A 23,248-nucleotide genomic window follows, 5' to 3' on the forward strand; every position below is an offset into this window, starting at 1 on the left:
GTTTTGAGCCTAAAGGGATTAGCAGCATTAAGCATTTATAACCACACATCACGGTTTAGTATCTTCCTGAAAAAAGGAGACAACTGGAACACAGAGTTCACTGGCACAGGCTGTCCTCTGTCGCTGCTGCTGGAACAATGCACAGTAAAGAGTAAGATGAAGAGGTAAATAACATATTTGAACTGAATCCTGAATGGGCATGTATATAGATTTCTTAATTCCTAAAAATGATCTGCAAGGACAGCCTAGTGAAGCCAAGAGCTAACCAGGTTAAGCACTTTCCAGTGTACCAGAGCACCTACAACTCTAAGGTCCTGTGTGTCTCCTCCTTAAAATATTACATAAGTAGCATAATGCAGCAAAAGTAGGGGAAGAAATTAAGTGATCAGTCCCAGTGTGACTTTAAAATGGACCCTCTTCTCCAAAGGTGCCAGGCAACCTTCTGCAAAGTGTCTTGCAAAAAAAACAATTCAGCTCAGGCTTGGGAATGAAAATAAACTGAAATGAGATGATGAAACGCACAAGCAAATTGAGTAAGCATTTAGGTCAATGTCCAAATTTCCAGAATAGCACTTCACAGTATGGGATTATCACTACAGCCAAATTGATTCAGTCCTTCAGTTGCCTGCAAATTTAAGCCTTTCTGGAGTCACCTCTTAACACACAGAGTTTAGCAGTCTGAGCTATACAGGGGACAGCGTACACATTCCGAGCAGCTCCCAGTGCACATACCTGGTCACTGTGTTCTCTGTTCATTGGCTGCTTATGTCATTTATTTCAATTAGCTTGAAAGATAAGAGAGGGTAAGGCAAGAGCACACAAAATTAATGTTTGTCCTAAATGAGGTGCATACTGACACTGACCCAAAGCAGCAGAAAGGTCCAAACACCTGCACCCCAAAGAGCACAGCACAGAGCTGCTGGGAAGGGCACACCTTTGCAAGGAGGCTGGCATCACCAGCACAAAGCTCAGACTTTCTGAGACAGGAGCTCCATTCTCCACCTATGTTCATGTCAGGGTGGGACAGTTTGTTTTTTAAACCACTTTCTGCAAGGATTTCAAACACAGTATGTTACCCCACTTCGAACATTTAGCAGAGAGAACCAGATGTGCCTTTCAACAACCTCAACATGTCTTGAAACACTGAAATGAACCCTGGAAGTGTTCAGCAGACTGCACCCTGTAGAATTTTTCAGTAAACCTTAATAATCGAGGAGTGGGCAAAAAAATACAAACAAGTTTCAGAGCAAGGTGCAGAGCTGATTTAAGGTGAACAAGAAAGGTACTGAGCGCCCCAGCCAAGGTTCAAATATTTTATTTTGTATTCATACAGTATGAAGGTTCTTATAGTTCCCACAATATATGATGTAGCATGCAGAGGAAAAACTAAACATTCAACATAAATCATTTTTCCCCACACAAACTGAAAAAAAACCCTCATCCCTCCCCTTCCAGTCCCCCTAAAGAAATAACATTAGCGCTAATTTCTATAATGCCAGCCAAGATATGCACAAGCAAGAAAAACTGAAAGCATTTGCTAAAATGTTTGTAACAAATACTTATGTACAAAAAATTCACAAAAGACTAATTCCCCCTTGAAGCAGAGCACATGGCAGTTGACACTGGAACAGATACAACCACTGGCTGGGATTATAAACCACGTACTGATCCAGAGGAAGAAAAAAGTTACATGTAGTGGAGATTTTTGTTTTGAACATTAACATTTACCAAAGTTTGGCAACATTATCTTTTTAATTATGCAAATTATGTAAACAAGAGGAACATTTCAAATCGATCTACATGCAAAACTTCATGTCATGCAAGGACACTAAGCACCTGGATTTCTCTCTCACAGACAGAGCCCATGATGTGCAGCACTCAGTTGAAGGAACAGCTATGGCAGACAGGTGCTCGATTGAAGAGGTTCAGACAACCTGCACTTTCCACTGCTCATTATAAAACAATTTTTTTTTAAATAGAAAAACTACTATACAGGAAAGATGTACTGTCCTAAAAAATCTAGCAAATGTTTTTCTTCCAGCCAATAGTACCACTGCAGAAAAGGGAAGGGATGATATAAAGTTGTAAAACATGGCTCGCTACTTTTATATCACACAAATAGATCAAGTTACCTTCCATTACAAATTATGATATGGACAAATCTAGAAAAAAAAAAAATTCTCCAGGAAAAGGACTGGAGAACTGCAAGAGGTATAAATTTAGATAGTGTGAAGTTTTCCTCCTCTATGGCATAGGTTAACAAGATTTCCCACCTGTATGAATCATATATACATATATATATATAAAATATTACCAGTTATTTAGCTACCTGTAGTATTTTTTAAATGCAAGGGGGAAAACTATCATGGGTGAAACAACAGAATTTAAGTGGCAAGAACATTTTATAATCTAAGTACTGTATAAAATAAGTAGATGGGAATCCTGCACAGTTATGTTGATCCTAATTTCATTAAGCTAAGCACAAGAGAAAATCATGAATGCATCTACCACCTTAAGCAGCTGTATCTAAACTGAACCCAGAACAGAAGAGTTGTCTTGGCTTCAGGACAGCTGTAACTGCTCCCAGTTCCTGGGTGACGGAATCTAACAGCCATCAAAGCATTCTGCAGTCACTATATGCACACGAGGACTAGTTCTTGGCAGTAGCATTAAACTATATTCTCATATTAAGTAGAACTGTACTAAGTTATTTAGCAAAGAGACACAGTCCCTGGTAATATATTAACAGGTATAAATAAACTTAGTCTCCCGTGTTACAAAAACAAAAAAAGTAATTAAGGTGATTTAATAAGAAGCAATGCTTTGTCAGCCATTCAATATATAGAAACATCTGAACAGTCACAGGAAAAGAGTTGACCTAAGACCCAAGTTAAAATTTTACATTCTTCTACTATATATATAAAACTGTGTGAAATAAAAGTAAGGATGTATATCCATATATTGAACTGTTAATATTCTGCTTGGCACTTTGTACTCTAGGTTTGTTTCTGAATCAAGTATATTAAATTAAAGCCCACCTAGCTACTACATATAGAAAGCTACATATATATCTATATATAAATACACACATATATATATATAGATAGATATTTCCTTGTTATAAAAGATGAAGAAAAATAAATTAAAAAGCCAACCCCTTCCCTTTCTCCGCCACACTGATATGCTCTTTCCATCTTTGCTGTCCTTCAGACTTTAAAGTGCTACACTGAGTTATTGAGAGAATAAAAGTTCAATAACACTTAGTTGGCTTCATGAGGCTCATGTTGGAAAATGTGGCTTCACAGAGAAAAATACTTCCATTTAAATACACAGAGAGCATTGCTGGACGTCTGGAGCAGATCTTCAGAGATGGAGAAGAAAGCAAAAGTGTTGGGTGGTGCCCTACAGAGTCACACATCTACAACCATCTTTTTGTGGATATCTAGGCCTCCTACAACCTGGGAGAAAAATAAGGTTCAGAAAGATGAGAATTGAAAGTTAGCAAGGTGCAAAGAACACATTAAATAAATGCATTGAGGTCAATCATAAAGGTAGTACTTCCTGGCCTCTCCAAACTGATTTACATTTTACAAGTATTGTGAGACATTAAATTAATTACATACAAACCAAGGTAGTTCAATATTAGTACAATTTACACACTCAAGGGCCTGAAAAGCAGTGCAAGTAACACCATTAGGCATTCCTCTCCATCTCATATTACAACCTTGTAGTATTTTTGTGCATGTTAAATAAAATGGTGACTTCTAAAACACCCTGTGAACCTTCCTAGGAAAAGGAAAGGGCCTTAGGAACAGCCACAGGATTTCTGACAGGACTGCACACACCCAGGAAAGAATTACCAGTGTTCACAGGTGTGTGATCCAAGCAGAACCGAAGGAAAAGAAAAGGTGCCATGCCAGAGGAACATTTTATAATGCAGGAACAAAATTCAAAGGCCGAATGGTATGTGCCAAAGACAACAAATGAAGAGGCATTTTTGTAGAAACGTGGTGCCAGATTCAGAGAGGATAAAACTCAAAAAGAATAAGAGGTTGTAGAACAGAAAAGTGTCTTGTCAGGAGGTCAACAGAAACTGAAGAAATTAGAAGTAAGGAAAAGTCCATCAGCAGCACAAGGCCAGAAGCCTGGGCAGAAGCCCAAAGACAAAAGAAGAGGCAACTTCACTTTTGATGGATGGCTGGAAGACAACAGCCCAGTGCAAGAAATAAAATAAGCAATGCACTAATCCAGGCATTTGCAGGCTGCAGCTCTAACTTCTTTGCAGACAAAATGTTTTTTTACATGATGTCACAAAAATAATTAAAATTTTTAAAAAATCTCCAAAATGCAAACAATAGAACCTTTTCACTTTAGTAGTTGGTGGGATGGCAGATTTCCACCACACCCCTCCCCTTCTTTTTTTTAGAACTCACATATTTTTTGAGTTATGAACAAGTTATGTTTGAACTGAAGTTGTAAATTCAAAGATGAGGACAAAAAGCAATGCCCAAACCATGCCATCAAGTGTATCTTCATTAATATACCATTTAAAATCAATGTGTAAACATTCATTACTGCAATTTTCAAAGGATCAATATTCAACGTGTCATTTACTTTTTTTGAGAAACTAATTTAAAACTTGCTGTCAGGTAATTAAATAAATATACCACATGGGTTGAAATCAACCCCTTCAAGCACTAAATGCTACATTTAAGCATTCTGATCAGTAAACCTCTAAGTTTTTAAAATGAACCTTACAACTGTTTACTCTTTTTCCAGAGCAGCACTTGAGAGGTTTTATTTCTCTCTGTAAATGACCCAAGTTTTCTTTAGAAGTTACTTACAGCACAGAATTCTTCAAAGGATATTCTTCCATCACCATCCTTATCTGCATTAATTATGGTTTTATCTACAATTTGCTGTAACTGAGTGTCTTTGAGATTGTTCCCAACCATCATCTTCAGCACCTGGAAGAGCTCTCCATTTGAGATATAGCCATCTTTGTCCATATCATAAATGCGAAAAGCAACTGCAGAAGTAAAAAACAATGATCAAAAATACATCAACCAACCATTTGGTAGCAACTGTGGATGGAAAATAATACATACTCACTTTTGGAAAACACCTGAAATTCTTTTAGCACCAGCAGTAAAAGTGCTGTATGAACACCAAAATCTTCCCCATCACAAGTAAAGCACCCAGGCAGCAAAAAAAATTACAACCTTCCAGGAAACAGATGTCTCAAAATCCCATCTGCTGCAAACAACTTGGCATCAAGACTGAATTTATTTTTAAACATTTCAATCTTATTTATTGGAAGCAACATCCGTAACTGAACCTGTGTCTTTTCTACTCCTAAAAGCCTGGGTCTGGAGATGCACTTCTGAAACAAGAATTAATGCTTCCCTACTCTAAAAGCAAAGAATTGAGGCCCTGTAAGTTCACAGAACTATACAGCAAGCTGTTCTTAAGTGAATTTTTTTTTTAAAAAAACAGAAAGCAACTGAAATTTTTCAGAAAGCAACCAACCTCCTTCAACCTTCTGTGCAGAAAAGGGTGCTAACAAACCTTCACACAAATAAAGGACAAAATGTGCAAAAAGCTTACAATCTACTTTCATGATTTTCCACTCTTTACAACAATTTGGATTTGCCAGTTTCTTAATCTTAACTTATAAAAGTGTATTTTTGAGGATCAGGAAAGTTTTGTTAAGTTAAGGAAAATCAAAATACTTACACCTCAACTTCTGTTCCTTATCTCCTTTGACACTGAACTGGGAGACTCCTTCTATAAATTCTAAATAATGCAAGGAAAACACGTATAAAAAGTGTTATTTTTTTAATAAACAAATCAGTATTCAGAAAATTTTAGAAACTGTAAAACCAATCTAATCTTTAAAATTCTAAATTCTAAAATATTGTCTACCCTGTGACACCTAAATGTCTGCATACTTTTATATTCAATGCTCTTCAGTGGGAGGAACCCCAAATCCAATGCAGCACTCACTAAACAGACTTGGTCAAACCAGGATTTAAAGGAATTTTATGGCTGGACCTTCACAAGAACCTGACAGAAAACTCTAAGATCTTTATTAAAGCTACTCCAATTGAGACTAATTGTACAACTCCTCTCAATACTGGTTTCTCAATGTAAAGAATTACATTGAAACCGAAAACTGCTTTTGGAGAATTACTAAAGTAATATTTTTCTCTAAAATAATAGATTTTTGCCAACTTCCTGTTCCCACCCAAGAGGTACAACTCTTGATAACTGTATTAATCACAGCTCAATGTCACAGACAACATGATCATCATTGTTCATGACTATCTATTTTTAAGAAAGGAATTTTAAATAGCTCCATGCAACAATTACTGCTTCCAATCAAAACATTCTGGCTATACTTTAGCTATCTCTATACACATTTATGGGGTTTTGTAAAGGTTAGCAACTCTTGCATATTAATACCTTATTTAAAATGTCAGTCTGTCAGTATAAATAAGATTTAAGTTCTTTCTCCAATTTTAGAAAACATGCAAGACTGATTAAACTTCTCCAGCCATAAGCAACAGGAAATACTAGGTATTACCTTGGACAGAAGTTACAAACATTATCACTTCTGAAGGTCAGATAGTGTTTTAAGATGAACTAGTGATGAAGATTATAGCTTGCTAGCCCTTTTAAACATGAACATTTAAAATTAGTCTAAAATTTTGAGAAATGTTCTAAATCAAATCTTCTGGGTTGTTTGGATTTTTTTTCCCTTCAAGTGTCCATCTAAGATCTACCTAAAAAGAATCCCATATAAGAAGTATCAACAGAAAAACCTGGGCTCCCTTCTATTTTCTAAATACTCCAAAGGACAGATTTCATTTGGATATTTGGATAAATACAACTTATACAGTAACACACCACTTAGCCTAACACACTTCCTTCTTCTCCTCAGCATTAAAATTAAGAATCTAAATTGGTGTACTTTAAGAGATATTTAATGAGTAGTCCTCAGTCAGCAAGACCTTAAAGGCAATTACTAAACAATCTGCTCTTTTAAACATTTCACTCCAAAGTTCCCTAATGCAGAGAAACTAGTTTTACTGATATTTACTTTCACTAGGATTTAGTACGTTATTTTAGCAAATTTTCTTCATCTCTCCTCTCTCAGATGAAGAAAAACATGAAAGCTCTAGGAATTCTGAAGTACCACCACCTGTCACAGAACACTGTGCCTTACCTTTGAAATCCACTTCTCCATTGCCATCTGTGTCAAATATATCTATTACTCGCTGTACTAATGGGTTCTGTTGCAATTCAGGTAAAGACATGAACTCCTCCACGCTCAGAGAACCAGAGTTGTCCAAATCAAGCTTCTTGAATCTCTTTCCTAGTCGTTTTATCTCATCAGCATCAACTGAAATGAAAAACAACGCCATACTTAGAAAGGCTTCAGTAAACCCTTTGCAGTTAAACACAAGGCACATTTCATTAATTTCCTACAAGATTCTCTCCTACTTTACTGTAACTATTAAACACCTATAAAGGTAACATGAAAATCTGAAGTAAACACAGGTTTTTTTTAAATAAGACTTACCTTTTTTTCTCCCTGCACCTGCCATAATACAGCTATTAGCCTTGTGACTCACTGAACACCACATGCTGACACAACATTTTGAAGGATTGAGGATGCTTAGCTAGTTAGTTCTTAGTCAGACAGCTCTTACAAATACCATTTATGAAGAAGTTAAGGAAGAGACCAAGTGTTCTCTGAAGGAGCTAGCATTATGTTTACACTAGACTAACATAATATGTTAGGACAATGACAAAAGATAATTATATTAAATTATATTCAATTTATTAGCAAAACTAGTGTTTCTTCAGCACACTGAACATGAGATCTTCTGGGATAAGTGTCAAGTTAAGCAGGTTAACTGTCCTACTGTTGACCAGTTATCTCTTACCTACTCAAAACATCCCTCTGACTGACCTAAAATCATTTTTCCTCTCCATTTCCAGACAGGAAAAAGATACACCTGTAGCCACAACCTGCACACAGCTTTTTTTTTGTCCCAGAAATTAAAGTAGATTCAGGTTGTGCAGCAGCATGTCTTCATCTAATCTCTTCAAATTTATAGAGAATCTCAATTAAAGCATACACCTAGTAGCCTATTTTACACATCTCATTATGCCAAGGATAGACTAAACCTGTGAATCCATAAACACAATTAAATGCAATCTTGTACATTGCTACTGCTGAAAGGCTTGAAAAAATTTCCCCAGTTAACAACCTGATAATATCCTGTCAGCAGCTCCATTCACGAGATCCAAGTCTGTTCACATGTTGCTCACCATTTTTGGCTATGAAGGAGAAACTGGGGTTCTCAGGAATCCTAGAAGAAGCTCAGCATAGAGCAGACTACAGCAAACAGACCTTGCAGAACCTAAGCCTGCAAACTCCCCCTACCAACCTCCTCCTTAACCTGAGCAATTCCTTCACTATTTCTTAGCTCCATTTAGTAGTGTGTTTGCTGTAATAGTAACAAAATTGTATCCTATAGTCCACAAGGCATGTACCTCCACCTGATCCATTCCACATCACGTTTGCACATTCTTAGGCTTTAGTAAAAGTGCAGCATAAACCAAACAGCTCTGAGTCTTTTCAATACATAAAGTCAGCCAATCTGCAGAGCTTCATGTTCTGAAACTGTAGCCAAGCCAAAATCGTGATCCTCTACCAACAGTAACCAACTTCCAATTCAATTCCTTCCTCAAAAACTTCCATTGTTTTTTTTGTCTCAAAACCAATGAGACACAAATACAGAGTCCTCAGGACTGTATTATTTCAGAATGAGAGAGCTTGAGAGAAGTCCAGAGGCACAAGATGATTTTTCTGACACTCTGCAGTCAGTCTCAGTTACTGCTTGCAACTGCAGAGACAAAGGGCAAAAACCAGTGTACAGTCCCAGAATAATCTTCTCTTTCCTCTGCCAGAAAGTGACAGACCTGATTCTGCCTCTAGGGCTATAAAAGCAAGACTAAACATAATTTGCTTCCCTCGGTTTCTAGTAAGCAGTGTGGTATTTCACACAATTAACCTCTCGACTGCTCTGAAATATTCCTTTTACCCCAGTTTGTGCAGAAGCCTTGAACATCACTGGAGATGTACCCTGAACAGTGCAACACCACAGCAGGGGCAGCAACACGTTGCAGGAACCCCTCTAGAGGACACAGAAGGAGACAGAGCACCATATAGTAACCTGGATGTAGAACATCATCATGGGACTAAAAGAACACAGTATTAAAGAGAAATGGCAAAGCAGAACTCCACAGGCAATTTTAGGAGCTCCTTCAGCACAAAATGCTGCTTCCCATCAATACACTGAAGGTATTTTCCAGCTTTTGCCTCTTTACACAGAAACTCTTTTGCTTCCATTCATCCTTGATCCCAGTCCTGCCACTGGACAACTGCTGGGCCCACCCCATCTTAATGCAAAGACAGCACCTTGGAAAGCTGCAAATGTGGGAACTCCATTTTTAGTGCAAGTTCTGCTTGCAACTCGCATAGAAAGAGTTGATACCCCCAAAAAATCCTCACAACAAAAGCATTTGAAAAAGCATAAAAATATTAAGGGTGGCTTATCACAGTACCTATGTATTTTACTACCTTGTAAAGTAAGTGTAGGAATAGACATAATTTATACCCTAATAAGGTATACTTCACTTTAAAACAACTCAACAGCAAACTCAAAGTATTGTCTACGGTGTATATACTGTCAGTTTCTTACCAGAGTAGTGGAATCTCACTTCCAGTATTAACAGAAAAACTAATCTTTCCATCTGGTCATTCTAAAGCCTCCTAATCAACCTAAACACCTTCACAGCTCTGCAATTTCACAAAATCACAATGGAGAAAAATGACAGAAGCATTAACACAGCTGGATCTCTTCTCCCCTGCCACAAAAACTAACGAGTTTATAAACTGCAAGTTCTATAACATTTCCAATAACACTTAAACTCCTAAGTACCAAAACACAGCATTTCATTTCACAAATTGGGATGGAAACACAGAGCTGCCTGGGTTACACCATTTTCTCACAACCCAGAGTTCACATTAAAGAAAGTCTTATTTCATTACTTCTGTTCCATTTCCTGCTTTGGGAGCTCAAGTCCATGCCGTTTTTCCTCACAAATATAAGAGCAAAGACTGGAAGTGACACCCAGAGTTCTGTCAATGTTCTGCTATGAAGTGGAGCTAATTAGCACACATACAAGTCACTCACACACGGCTGCACAGCTTAAATTGGCACAAGCTGGCACAAAAGACAGACAAGCCCAACTTTGCCATTGCAGAAAGACATGCTAAGAAAACAAACTGTTGTCAGAAAGGTATTTTATCTCAAGTTATCTCCAGCAGGAACTACCAATACTACAAAAAGAACGTTTTCTTGTGGCATTCAGAAACTATTTCACAGAACACAGTATTAACAAGCAATGCTGCTCTGCCATCATGTGCTGGGCACAAGAACCACTGCTGGTTTAACCAGCCTCGCATTTGCAGCTAACAAGGTCCTTAAATTCAAAAGCTAGCAGGTGTAAGAGAAGAAATTTTGTTTTGTTTTAAAGACTGTAGGCAAGGAGGTCAAGATTATGGACGACAAAGATAAGAATCAGATCACAGGAAGGGGAGGAGGTTGCAGAGGCTTGTAGGGCTCAAGAATGTTCGTGTTTTGCTGAACTGTAACAAAGCAACAGCGGCCGCAATTATGAAATTAAGGATACTTGAAAAATGTTAATTACTCTTTCTCCACATATACACACATCCAATTTCATAGCTCATACCAGCTCAACTTCAATGCACAGTCCAGGTACAAACATCTGGAAACAGTTCCTACTAGAAATGGGATTACAGATTTCTCATTCTAAACCTTGAAACATTCAAGCAAAGGGTTTGCCTGCACTGGAGATCTGAGAAAGGTTCTTTCCTTAAGGGGCAAAAAAACAAATAAAAGGTCAAAAAAACAGTACTGAAAACAATTAGCATCTCTGCCAAAAGCTGACCAAATAGTAAACTCTTCCAATGTTCTGTTTCTGGCAATTGACACACCATGAATGACAGGACTTGCAGGAGGAAATAGTGAAAAAGCAAAGTAAATGCCGGACTAAGAAAATTTTCTTTAATAGTTCATGAGCACATAAATGTCTGTTCCTAATGGACATATCTGGATAAACATGACATCACTGTGTTCATAACTGACTTTTACCAGAATTTTGTATCAGAACCTCATTATTTTTCCTTAAATATATTGTAGGCACCTCACCTCCCGTTAAATCCTTTCCACAAGCTGAATTTTAAAAAGCTTATGCACTTGAAAAAAAATTGTATTTCAGTAGCATCTTTGTCTTCATAGAACAGCTTTAAGAAGTAAGAATGCAAATATAAAATTAGGGATGAATACATCACAGTATAATATGCCTTAGATTTGCATACCTTCTGTCTATTCTTTCTTCAGAGTCTTCATTTCTGGTGACTCTCCCTGCCTATGCTGAATTTACCTAACAACTATGTAGGTCTTCTGGGGATTAGTGCTTGTTTCTTCATTCTCCTTTGGATATTTTAAAGGAAAACAGCATACATTTATGTGGAACAGCAGATTTCAGTAATACCTTATTCATTTTTTGTTGATATTATCTCTCAGAATGAACATATACAACAGTTCCCATCCAAGATGGATGCTCCCCTTTTTTCCAAGGCCTTCATTTTCCTTGTCCTTATCAACAGACTTAAAATTCCACATAGTTCTCACTGAAGAACAGAGCACTGAATTAAATTTTTAGTCTGAACAAAAAATATGACTTTGTGCCCACACAAACTCAAGATCTTAAGTTCTGCTGGAAATGCAAGGCACAAGATAGTTCAGATCAAGGGAAAGCTGAGCTGAGAAGACTGATGGTGGCAGTAGCAGACAGAATTTAAGAAGACCAGCTCAGGAGACCTGGACAGATAAAAGCACTAGGAACTCCATGTCCACAGTAGTGTAAAAAGGGCAATAACACCACTGAGGCAAACCAGGAGGACTGAGCTTTGTTTACACTGTTTGAGGCAGAGTTTGCCTGTGACTCATCACCACAATGAACAACCCTGAGCATTCCTCTCCCTCAGATCTGAATTAGGCATTTTTGTGCTGTGCTCCCCAGCTCACAGGGGGATTTGTGCTTCCTATGCCTTCCACCAGAATCTGACACTATCCCATCAGCTTGGCTCTGATGCCTGAGCTCACAAACTGGCTGGAAATAATAACTGCTAAGTGCTTTTCTTTAAAACCCTCTTTTGGCAGCCCTGTAAAACACCAAATTCTGCACTGTTCTAAACCACATAGAATTATTTATGTTTATTTCATAATACATTTTGAATCTTGTTCCCCTTGTAATTAACATAAGGTGGGTGTTAAATAGTTCTGGTACTAAGGGGGTTTTTGTTAAAGAACTATCAGTACTTTCAAAAGATTCCTCTTCCATCCAAGTATTAAAATTCTTAGGGCCAACACCTGCTTCATCTCTTGAATTTTTTTGCATACATCTAAAAATATGATGAATCAGGTTAAAATGCTTCCAAGAAACTACATGCAAATGCTTCCCCTCACTCCCATTTTAGTGCAGGAGCCTTATCTCCCAGTTGCTCATTTTCTAATATGCTGATCCACACCACTGAGCTACTCAACTTCTTCCCCCACCACAGCAGTAGAGGATGATCCATCAGATTTTAAAACAACTCTGTTTCAAATTGTTATGCATGCAACAGTCTCAGATAAGACTGTAAAAACTATTAAAGTGGCAACTCAAAAAGCTTTATTAGAAGCCAATTCCACTGTGCTCTATCTTGAAAACAGTAATTTCAGAAAAGAATTTAATACTATTTTTTCCAGTTAACATAAAGGTACATAGCTTTCTATTAATATAAGAGCCAAAAGTAAAGAATGCCCTAAAACTACAGTTTTCTGAAATCCACTACACTGAGTGATGCTTTAAGAGGATAATTGCTTATGTATACATAAGAAGCATGGTACATCCATTGCTGCAGAGCACATATAATAATATACACACAGACATCTGCAAAAAGTACAGACCTTAGAAAAGCTGTACATCTCTCAGCAATTAGGTGCTGAGCACTTCTGAAATCTATAATGTTTACCCCTGTATTTAAAAGGTTGGCTTTTCAGATACTCTTAGAATACTGGCACAAAGGTTTAACTAACAAAAGCCAGATCAGAGCATGGTCACAAGAGAGCCCCATTTCCACTGATTTTTCAAATATGAAATCATTATGGACAAGAATATTGCTAAGGTACTAAGAAAAATTTTTAAATCAAACATGTTCTGAAATTAATTTTAAATGTTTCCAGACTAATCTTCCCCCAGAAGAATGTATTGCAGAGATCTCAAAATAAAACAGAGCTTCAGCAAAACTTGCACCTCTACCTACGGTCTCATCTGATTCACAAATATAACGTTTCAGAGTAGCAACTAAGTCAGCCATTTCAGTTTTGGAGATCACATTTCAAAAAGATGACGCCCTTGAGAACACATTCAACCACTTGTCTTGTATATGCTTACACACAGCTGGCCTAATCCTTTTCATGACTTCAGATGTGTCAATTACAATTGCCCAAGTTAGATACTAGTCCTTCTTATCCTAAAATCTAAACACTCTACAAAAGAATGTTTATATTATACTACACCATAAACTATTCTTTACTGTATAACAAAATAGTTTTCTCTGTATCTTTTTGCTAAAATAAAATTTTCTTACAGATAATTTGACAGATTCCAGCTGACATCAAATTTTCACCAGGGAAAGCAGTGGTAGGTTTTCAGTAATTTCTGGTACAGCACAGCTGAGAAACCAAACCAAACCAAACCACTTTAAGGAATCCAACAACACTAAATCACCCAGTGAGAAGAACCAGTGTTCTAAAATGAAAAGTCAAAAGAATATGCTTGACTATTTAATGGTGTGCATCCTCTCCTTCATTCAGCATCCTGAATTTGCTTCACATAACTGCCAACTTTAACACAAAGTTATTCTTACGAGACACCAAAGTAGCAACTGTAGCACCAAGCAGAGTTTATGACCCAATGCCTCCATGCAAACAGCATTAATACATTTTTACTAACTGGCAATCTTCAAAAGATGAAAATTCAAAATCCCTATCAGATGACCTTCAAAGACATCGTGTGGTCTTGCCTTGAAAGCTTTAGATCTGTCAGTAACAATTTCTGGGAAGCAGCAGGAACATTAAACATTTGAAAAATTATGTGAATGTCTACTTGGTGGACCTGCTTCCAGACATACAGCTGTGCACATCTGTGCACATCAAAACCCCAGTTTTAGAACATTGAGGCACACAGGATGATCTTTAAGCACAGCCCTATCACTGCAGTGGCTGGCCCACCCAAGCAAAGGGACAGTGATAACTCCATTTTCCTGGTGTGTATAGTTATGTTGCCCAGGGATACAGCTGACCTTTTGCTGTGAGAAAGGCCATCAGAGCAGAAGAAACTTTAATCATGCAAAACTTCACATTTAAACAACAACAGCCTCAACATATGGTTTAACCACAGAATGTAATATGAAAATCCTCACCTTCTCTGCAATCAAAATGGGCAAACAAGCTCAGTAATAAACCTTTAGGCTGCCCACTGCTACCAATGAATATAGCTTGTCCTAGAATCAGAAGTTAAGGATGCTAACAACTCTGACATTGACATGGCTAACTAAAAAAATCATTCTTCAGAAGCCACTTTGTCTCTAACAAAACACTGACCAATAGAGCAGTAATTTAAGACTGAGATATATATGTACACTATTCAGGAAAACACTACTGAAGTCTTCATCAAATACAAAACTCCAAGCAGATACTTGCATTTAACAAAATATACCGAGAGCATTACACAGCTATGCACTGCTGTGGATGATATTCTCAAGTGTTTGCAAACTTATGACTCAAATTAGAATCCAGGTAGATGCCCCTATTAGGCACACAGGACTTGCAGATTACCAGCTAAAGCCTCTTTTCTGAAAAAAAAACACATTTAGACAAAGATTTCTACATGACTATCTGCTTCCTATTACAGTTTGAGTTATGAGAGCCAAAGGCCAGCACAAGCACATGACAAGCATTGTGAAAGAAATCCAGAAAACAGTCCCTCTCTTTAAGAGCTACCCTGTTTAAAAACAAGATCTGATTCACCCAAGATAGGGAATTTTATGAAGTGGTTCAGAAGACACATACACACATCTACACACACTATAGGGCTGAAGAAAATCATTCCATAGGAAACCAACTAAGAATAGGAACACTTAGCACAACACCACAAGAACATTTCACGAGACAACCCTTTCTTTGGTCAGCTTTCAGCAAAAAATACTTTGTCATTTTTACAGGGTAGACTAACCCCATGAGATGGTGCAACAAATTTTATTCTCACATGGCCAAAAGCAAGTAACACCAAGTGGGTTCTCACCTAACTGCTTGGCTGCAAGCACACACAGGGGAAAACAAAGCTCACTTAGCCTCAACCTCTCCTTCCTCTGAGGGCACAAAGCCAGTTTATGCAATATACTTCACTCCTAACACATCACAGACTGCAGCATGAGCTGCTCCATATCCCTGAGGAACTGGCACCAGGACTGATGGAAAAGCCCCACTGGCTGAACTACACTTCACCCTATAGACATCAAGACTATCATAAGGTTTTTTTATATTCTAATGGAAGACTCAAAGAAAACCCTCAAAACTTTAAGTGATTTTTCTTTTAAAGATGGACTGATTTTTGATTTTACAATCTAACAGCAAAAACTGTATTATTTCAAAAGGTAATTTTTAACCTTTTAATTTAATTATTTTGGTTAGTATATAAACTGCATACCATACATGGAAACTGTACATATTAAGCCCCAAACAAAATTCACTTCTGTAACAATACAGTGTAGCAATTAAAAAAACTTACAGTGCGAGCACATTTCCAAAGGGTAGCTTGCCTCATTTCCCTGAAACACAACAAGAAAAAAAGAGCAAAGTTGCAATTACTCCCAAATTAGCTTTGAGGAACTATTTACATTTCAGCATTGCAAAAATCTCGGGCAATACAAGTTACATTGTTATTCAAAAATATGTTTTTCAGACCCAGCAGTCATAAACAGTGTTTTATTTGGATAGATCTATGTTACCAGAACAAAAAAAAAATAATAATAAAAAAAAATAAAACCGTAAAGAGGTCTCCTTAAATGAGAATTCCCGTGAAAATGTCAGTTCACATAATTATAACAAGAACTTCAATCCCGTATTCTAAACTCAGAAAAACAAACTCACTACTTATGTATTGAGCAAATGCTAGTTTTCAAGTTAAAAACATTTGATTTTAAAACTTCACAAAACCTGCTTTACCGTTTTATTTCATACGCAGAAGCAGACGCGTCCTTACGAATTCCGATGACAAATCTTACTCAATTTGCTTAAGAAAACTGTATCAAGTTTTCTTCCCTGAACCACCTGCCATTCCCCCCAAAAAGGATTCACACAGCAAGAATTAAGCAAAAGAAGAGCTTTACATGACCACAAACTCAGACATAACACCTTTACATTTAAATATTTTTGTAATGTACTACGTTAATAAGTTCCTGCTTTATAACTGAACGGAAAGTCAAGCTAAGACTTTAAATCCTTGCTACACAACAAAGTAATAGCACAAAAAACTTAAAACTTTGAGGGTATAAACACTAAATTTGTACACATTAACTACTGCAATATGAACGCAAAAAAACCCACGAATTTTGTATTTTCCTCCAAATGCCTCACTTTGAGCCAGAGATCACAATACGCACATGCTTAATGACTTTTCTGAATCCATTAGCAAAGGAGCAGCCAGATAACTGAAGAGATTCATAACCACTTTCAAAACTAATGTTTCTAAGGGAGTGTGTTACACAAGAAAACAAAACTTATTTCAGATGAGTCTAAGACAATCTATTCAGCAGTAATTCTCTTATGGTGTGGAGTATAAGGGACTCCACAGTTGAGCACTTGCAAAGAAAGGCTCGTCAAAATGATACAAAACTGAACAGATACAGAGAGATTACTTGACAGAAGGCAGGGGGAAGAATTACTTTTAGCCTAGAAGTTAAATGTGACTGCACTTGCTAATCAGAGCAAAAAGGGGCAGAACAAACATCTCATGAATCTAAACATGTCCAAGAGGAGACGTGGTGGTGGTGTTGTTGAGGGGAACTGTTTGCATTTTTTCATCTCAGAAACGCGTTCACTTTGCTTATCCCCCACAATCCACAGGCGCTCTTGCTTCATTAAAAAATGTTCATGCATTTGCTTTCTAAGTAGGGCAGCAAAAGGTACAGCCTTAATGTCTTCTCCAGTGTCTACTTAGAACAAGACAAAGTAGCAGAACAGAAATGTAGATGAGGACCATCAGGCCACAAAAACCTCAGAAGCTCAGCAGGGATGTTCTTCAGACAATCTAATTGAACTGTGGCAGGGAATCCAGGAGAGCAGTGCCACGTGGAAAATATTGCATGGAACCCAACCAAAGTCTTAGGATAAACAGCAAAGACCAAAACAGGTAGCAAAAGGCTAGTGTATGCATCTGACTATAAAAGGGTAGGGAATCTAAAACGGGAGAAAGCAGAATTTTGAGACAAGAAGAAACAGGAACCAGGGGATCCAGCTAGGCTGCTCAAGACACGAGGTCATGAAGAGGCAAGAAAAACACCAGACTGGAAGGCTGCAAATTAAAGGAGAAAGTTGAATTAAAACCAGTGCACTTATGCACATGCACACAAATATACAATCTTAACTACTACTGCTCTTTTGGGCATTTACATCCTTGTTCAGGTCTTGGGAGAAAATTAATTTCTGGTACGGGCTGCCTATAAACACATAAAATGCTTCTGAAAACTGAGCAGGACAAAACGAAAAAATGAGAATAACTGTTTTCAGTTCATGAAATGAGTAAGTGTAATGTTTTTAAGGACTCTTACTATACATTTAGATGCACATGCTAAGTCATAAACTAGTTATCTAAATGGAGTAGCCTAAAAAACATATTTGGAGATCAGAGAAAAAAAGTGAATAAACTTCAGCTTAGCTTTTCTTTGAAATGGCTATGGCTAAAAAAAAAAGTGTTCAGAATACTTACCTATCCAGGACTGGATCTTGAATATCTAAAAAGGTAGAAAAATCTAGTAAATTACAATGTAAAAATTACATGATTATTCAACATTTTCCACGTAGTATTTAAGCAAAGTATTTTAAAAAGTAGTTACCTGCTATTGATGTGTTGAATATTCATCTTCACAGGAAAATCCAAAATTCTTGTAAGATTTAATAGGAGGTTGATGGGGGCTGGGGGGGTGTGTGTGGTACAAATAAACATCTGAACTACTCATGCCAAAATTCCTGTTCACACTGCTGTGACCTGGACAAACACAAAGATGGTGCTCTATACCAAAGCCTTGATCTTCAGAGATTAAGAGGAATGATTTGGTTTCCGGAGCAGGCATTTTTTATCCTATTCCATCAGCAGCAGTACAAGACGCTTGCTTACTTGCCCCCAAATACAATCAAGAAGTGTGTATGCTCTGAGACAGGAGATAAACCTTGAAACACAAGCACTAAGCTGGCTGAATATTCTGGTTGCTTAAGAAGCAAGGATTGTTTAGGAATAGGCAGGCAGTAAGTAAAATGGAAGGTCTAGAGTTACATCCACATTCAGGTGTTCAGAAAAAAAAGTAGGGAGGGAAGCACAGCTATGAGACATCATTAAGTATCAAACAGACCCTCTAAGTAAAAGGAAAGAAACTGGATACACATTTTTATCTTTACAGTTTTAATGCAAACAATTACCTAATTTTAACACCAGATAAGGAAGCATTCTAAAGAATGCTGAAAAATATTCTTTGTGATTGAGTGCACTAACAGAAAATTTGAGTTACTGCAAATGATCACTATAATTATACACCTTATTCATTAAAGTAACACTGCATTTACACTTTATTTTATAGTTTTAAATTATACTAATCTATAAAGACTAAAGCCAGTGTAAAACTCCAAAGCTGTAATTTCATCTCCAATATAAAAGTTCATTTATACAAATGCATCTGAGTCACAAGGTTCTGACACAGCCCTAAATTGTCAATTTTAAAACCTCATTATAATATTAGTGTTTCCTGACAGATATATCTTTATCATACCTCACAAAAAGTAAGAGTATCTGCTCATATACACTATTTCAGCACATTTAGAAACCGTGGTTTGTTGTTGAAGAAATGCAGCTTTTACAGAGTCAACGCTCCACAAGAGATTTACTTGGCACTTTTGCCCTGTGTAAAACATGTCTTCCTCAGCTGCATCTGGGTATCCCAACCAGACTGCTGGAACTCCACTCTCTCCCAAGCTGCATCAGTAGAAAAAGCAGCTGAGATACTACAGATACTTTGAATACCCTTATTCTTTTAGACTAGTCTTGAAATTTTCTTAAATGCTGTTAGAAGCCTGTGAGTTAATTCCCAGTTAAACAGCCACAAAAATCATGACTTGTTGACAAAAATAATTACAGATAAGGGAAAAGTCCAAAATCTACTAACAGAAGGCTGACCCAATTCTGAGTATTGCAGAAATACCAGTTTCCTAGAGAGAAGTCAAAACACATCACTAAAGGAGCTGACATGACACGTAATGTGTTCCTTTAAGAACAAAAGTAGGTTTTGCAATTTTCTACTAAGTATTCTTTTCTCCTTTCAGCAGCTGTGCCTTTTTACTAGGTAAGAATAACCTCTTAATGGACTTTAGTTATTATACCTTCTGTAAATTATAAATAAAAAAGTCTTTGTTGATTTTTTTTTTCCCCCTGGCAGTTATTTCAAATACTAATCACTCTTTCTTCTTAAGATCAGTTTTATACATGCTGCTCCAAGGTACAATAGTTAAGGCAATTATCTTGACAAGTTTCCTCTTAGTGAAAGACATGAAGATCTATGGATAGAAAAAAGGAAATTAGCAATTAGCAAAATTAGTACCATAATTTCAATTCTTAGCTGCAGTTGTTTATACAAAACGGCTTGTACACAGACATCACACTGCAAAGCAGTTCTTCAGCATATATTAGTAGAACACTGTTTCTAGGTCTGATTATGCATTACTTTTCTGCATGATGTGCATTTTTCTGAAAATAGTTCAGAGAGATAAATCACAGCTTTAGCCCTCAATTAGTTTTCTTTTTTGCCTTTTTTTTTTTTTTTTTCTTTTATAAAAGTAGAAAATGTGTTTAAATGTCAGCAAACCACAATTTCACCTTAGGACTAATCTGAAATGTAGCCCTCCAAAGGGGGTGGGAGGGTGTGTGAGTCACTATAAATGAAAATTAATTCCTGGACAGTCTAAGACATTAGGTTCTTTCGAAGATTCTGATTTGTTTCCACAGCCAGGCAGTAAATTCAACAAGGAGCAAGACTGGTCTCCTGACCTCTTTAGTTCATGTACAGGAGTAGTTGACCAAGATTTACTACTTTCTCCAGCAGCAAACAAAAGCAATGCAAGATGTTCATCCTTGTAAATTGCCTTAAATTTGCCAACTGCCTTGTCACAGCACTGGCTGTTCCACCTCTGCACTAGATGCTCCTGCATTTGTGTTTTTAATGCAAGGGCACCTCTTGGGGTTTGGCAACACACTGTATGTTGGGCTTCTTGCATCTGCTCCTATACCTTCTACACTACTTATTACCACTGTCAGCAAAAGCAAGAAACTTCAGCAGGCAGTGAAACAGTCCAAGTCACGTCAGCTGGGGACCAGAACTAGGCATTATCAAGACAGCCAACTTCAATTCTTAAGTTACAAAAACGCTGTTTTCCATCATCCCTTACTACAACACAAAAGAATGGGAGTATTAAAACAGCTAGCAGCTCACTTCTAGGGAGAGTCCACAAGACCCTCCTCCCTGTTCCACAAACACACAAAATGCTTATCTTGTCTTTTCTCACTCTTCTCGCTACCACCAGAATTAATGATTGATGACAATTACCTGTTGCAGGGAATTCTTCCTCCTCCTTCGAGCTCATTTTCCATGTATTGTTGTTTTCATAAAGCTTTAACAATGAAGAACTGCTTGGTGAAAAGATGTTTGATTTGGTTGGGGTTTTTTTAACAATCATTGTTTAACAAATTACTAGGGCTTTGGCTGCCAGAGGTTGGTATTCCTCACTAAAAAACAGCAAGCAAATAGGCAAACTAAAAATGAGGGTATGTGCTTTCAAGGCTCTAAACATTCCTGCATGAATAGGACATGCCACACAGACACATCTACAGTGGTTTAAAATAAATTTCACACAAAGCCCAGGAAGCTTTAAGCCACTTTAATATTTGAATTTCTGAATTAAATGTTGGTCACAAAAATATACAAGATCTCACCCATTGTAATTTATACATTTTATAAGGAATTTACCAGAGAATTAAAACATTAAAAGGAGTTTACCAGAGAGCAGATGAAAGACATACAAAGTTTCTGTAGACACCACAAAAAATATGGCTTAAAACAACAAAAGCAAGAACAAGATTTCAGCCAAAAAAAAAGCAGCAAGAAAAATACTTTAATCTTCATAAAGAGTATGAATATACTTATACTTTGCCTTTTTTGTTAAAATTCAGTAACAAGAAAAAACTCAAAAACCCTTAAACAAACTACTCAACATAGAAATGTTGTATCAGTCCAAGAGGAGTCTATGAATCAAGAAAAGTATGTCACTGATTATCTTCTATTTAACAGAAATATCCAATTTATATTAAATTTATATTTATATAAAGAATGCTTGTAAAGGAAATGTTATAAATAAGATCACCAGGGAATTTGGCATTTGTGTTTTGACTTGGAGTAATTAAGTCACCTTTTAGGCTTTTTATTGCAGGCAGTAAATAAATCTGCCTAAAATTTGAATATCCAAACATAATTACCTGAAAACAAAACTTAACTGAAGAACTGGTAATAGTGTGAACTAGCTGACAAAATTTAGCAAGTAACATTTAAAACATGTTGGTGACTTCTGTATTGTTTTATGCACAGCAACTACTAAGTACTTGGCTTTGCTTAAAAGTATTCCAGGCAGAGAGAGTGCAACTCTCCTAAATCCTTCCTCCTCCAATTAGCAGTTCTCTAACACAAGACTTCTACTCAAAGAAATCTACCTCTGAGGTTCTTATACTGGTATTAATGTTGAGTTAGATTTTGTGATGCAAAATTAAGTGAAGACAAGAAATTAGAAGACACTGAATAAGAAGGTTTGTGGAAGTTCAGCCTGAGAGCAGTGACAGTCTCATTGCTGAGCCCAAATTCTCAGCCTGTTTTCTAAGATCATGTGCTAAAGAAGGAATTAAAGAAATACATAAAAATTCATGTGAGGTGACACCCACCTCACATTCAGTAAGTTTAAAAATTAAATATCTCCTAGCAGTAAGCTAGACCACAGTCACCAATCATGCATTATGTTCTCAGGTCAACAACAAATCCAGTCTATCCTGAAGCTAGGACAATATGACAGCAATTTAAGATCCAAGACTTCCAAGCTGAATTCAGCTCAAATGACAATTTATTAAGCCTTCATGACTACACAACAATTTTCACCACCTCAGCTCTGCTTATGTTCGTTCTATTCATTGTTGCAACCAAATTCCATGACATTTCCATGGCTATCCCATTTCCATGGCCATCCATTTCCATGGCCATTACCTTGGCTATCCAAAAATCCAATATATTTTCTGGCACTGGACTGTCAAATCTGGGTATCTTGCTACCCTTTGGCGTGAGCCTTTGTTGCTGCTGGACACAAAATGAGTCACATGGACACAGCTCGAGGTGTGGTGAAGGAAGAAGAAAACATTATTTTTTCTCTCAAAATTTATAGGTTTCTGACCATGGCCAGGGATTGGATAGTCAGGATAACACTTTCCTAACCACACTGGCTGTGAGAGATGTCCATTGAAAGATGTGTATCAGAAAGAATGTATACATATCTATGTTTACAGTTACTGTCTTGGGAAAGTCTTTAGAAACCATGTCAAGATTAAAAAACTTGAGTTTTCAGGATGACAAGCCTCCTGTCATCCACATGTGAAACAGAAGAAATTAAAGAGGATACAAATGAGCAGCAAATTCTTATAGGTTATACAGGAAAGTCAAGGATTAAAGTAAAAAAAAAGA

The 23,248-nt window shown here is 37.0% G+C and overlaps 1 protein-coding gene across 3 annotated transcripts in view; it reads right to left on the reverse strand.

The window, feature by feature from the left end:
* Positions 1-1,299: 1,299 nt before the first annotated feature.
* Positions 1,300-23,248, reverse strand: part of PPP3R1 (protein phosphatase 3 regulatory subunit B, alpha) — a 39,137-nt gene continuing 17,188 nt past the window's right edge. The window contains exons 1-7 of one of the 3 annotated variants that reach the window (XM_086879259.1): positions 18,326-18,477; positions 18,199-18,223; positions 16,000-16,039; positions 7,229-7,405; positions 5,737-5,796; positions 4,845-5,029; positions 1,300-3,458 (exon numbers count right to left, since the gene is read on the reverse strand). In XM_086879259.1, coding sequence (XP_086735385.1) covers positions 3,411-3,458; positions 4,845-5,029; positions 5,737-5,796; positions 7,229-7,405; positions 16,000-16,012 — 483 coding nt within the window. In that variant the 5' untranslated portion in view covers positions 16,013-16,039; positions 18,199-18,223; positions 18,326-18,477 and the 3' untranslated portion in view covers positions 1,300-3,410. Of the gene's footprint in view, positions 3,459-4,844; positions 5,030-5,736; positions 5,797-7,228; positions 7,406-15,999; positions 16,040-18,198; positions 18,224-18,325; positions 18,478-23,248 lie in introns of those variants that run through there. The other 2 variants (XM_086879258.1, XM_086879257.1) reach the window with 2 other exon arrangements.

Source organism: Cyanistes caeruleus, chromosome 2 (genome assembly GCF_971803275.1).
Source record: "Cyanistes caeruleus chromosome 2, bCyaCae1.hap1.1, whole genome shotgun sequence".
NCBI lineage: Eukaryota > Metazoa > Chordata > Aves > Passeriformes > Paridae > Cyanistes > Cyanistes caeruleus.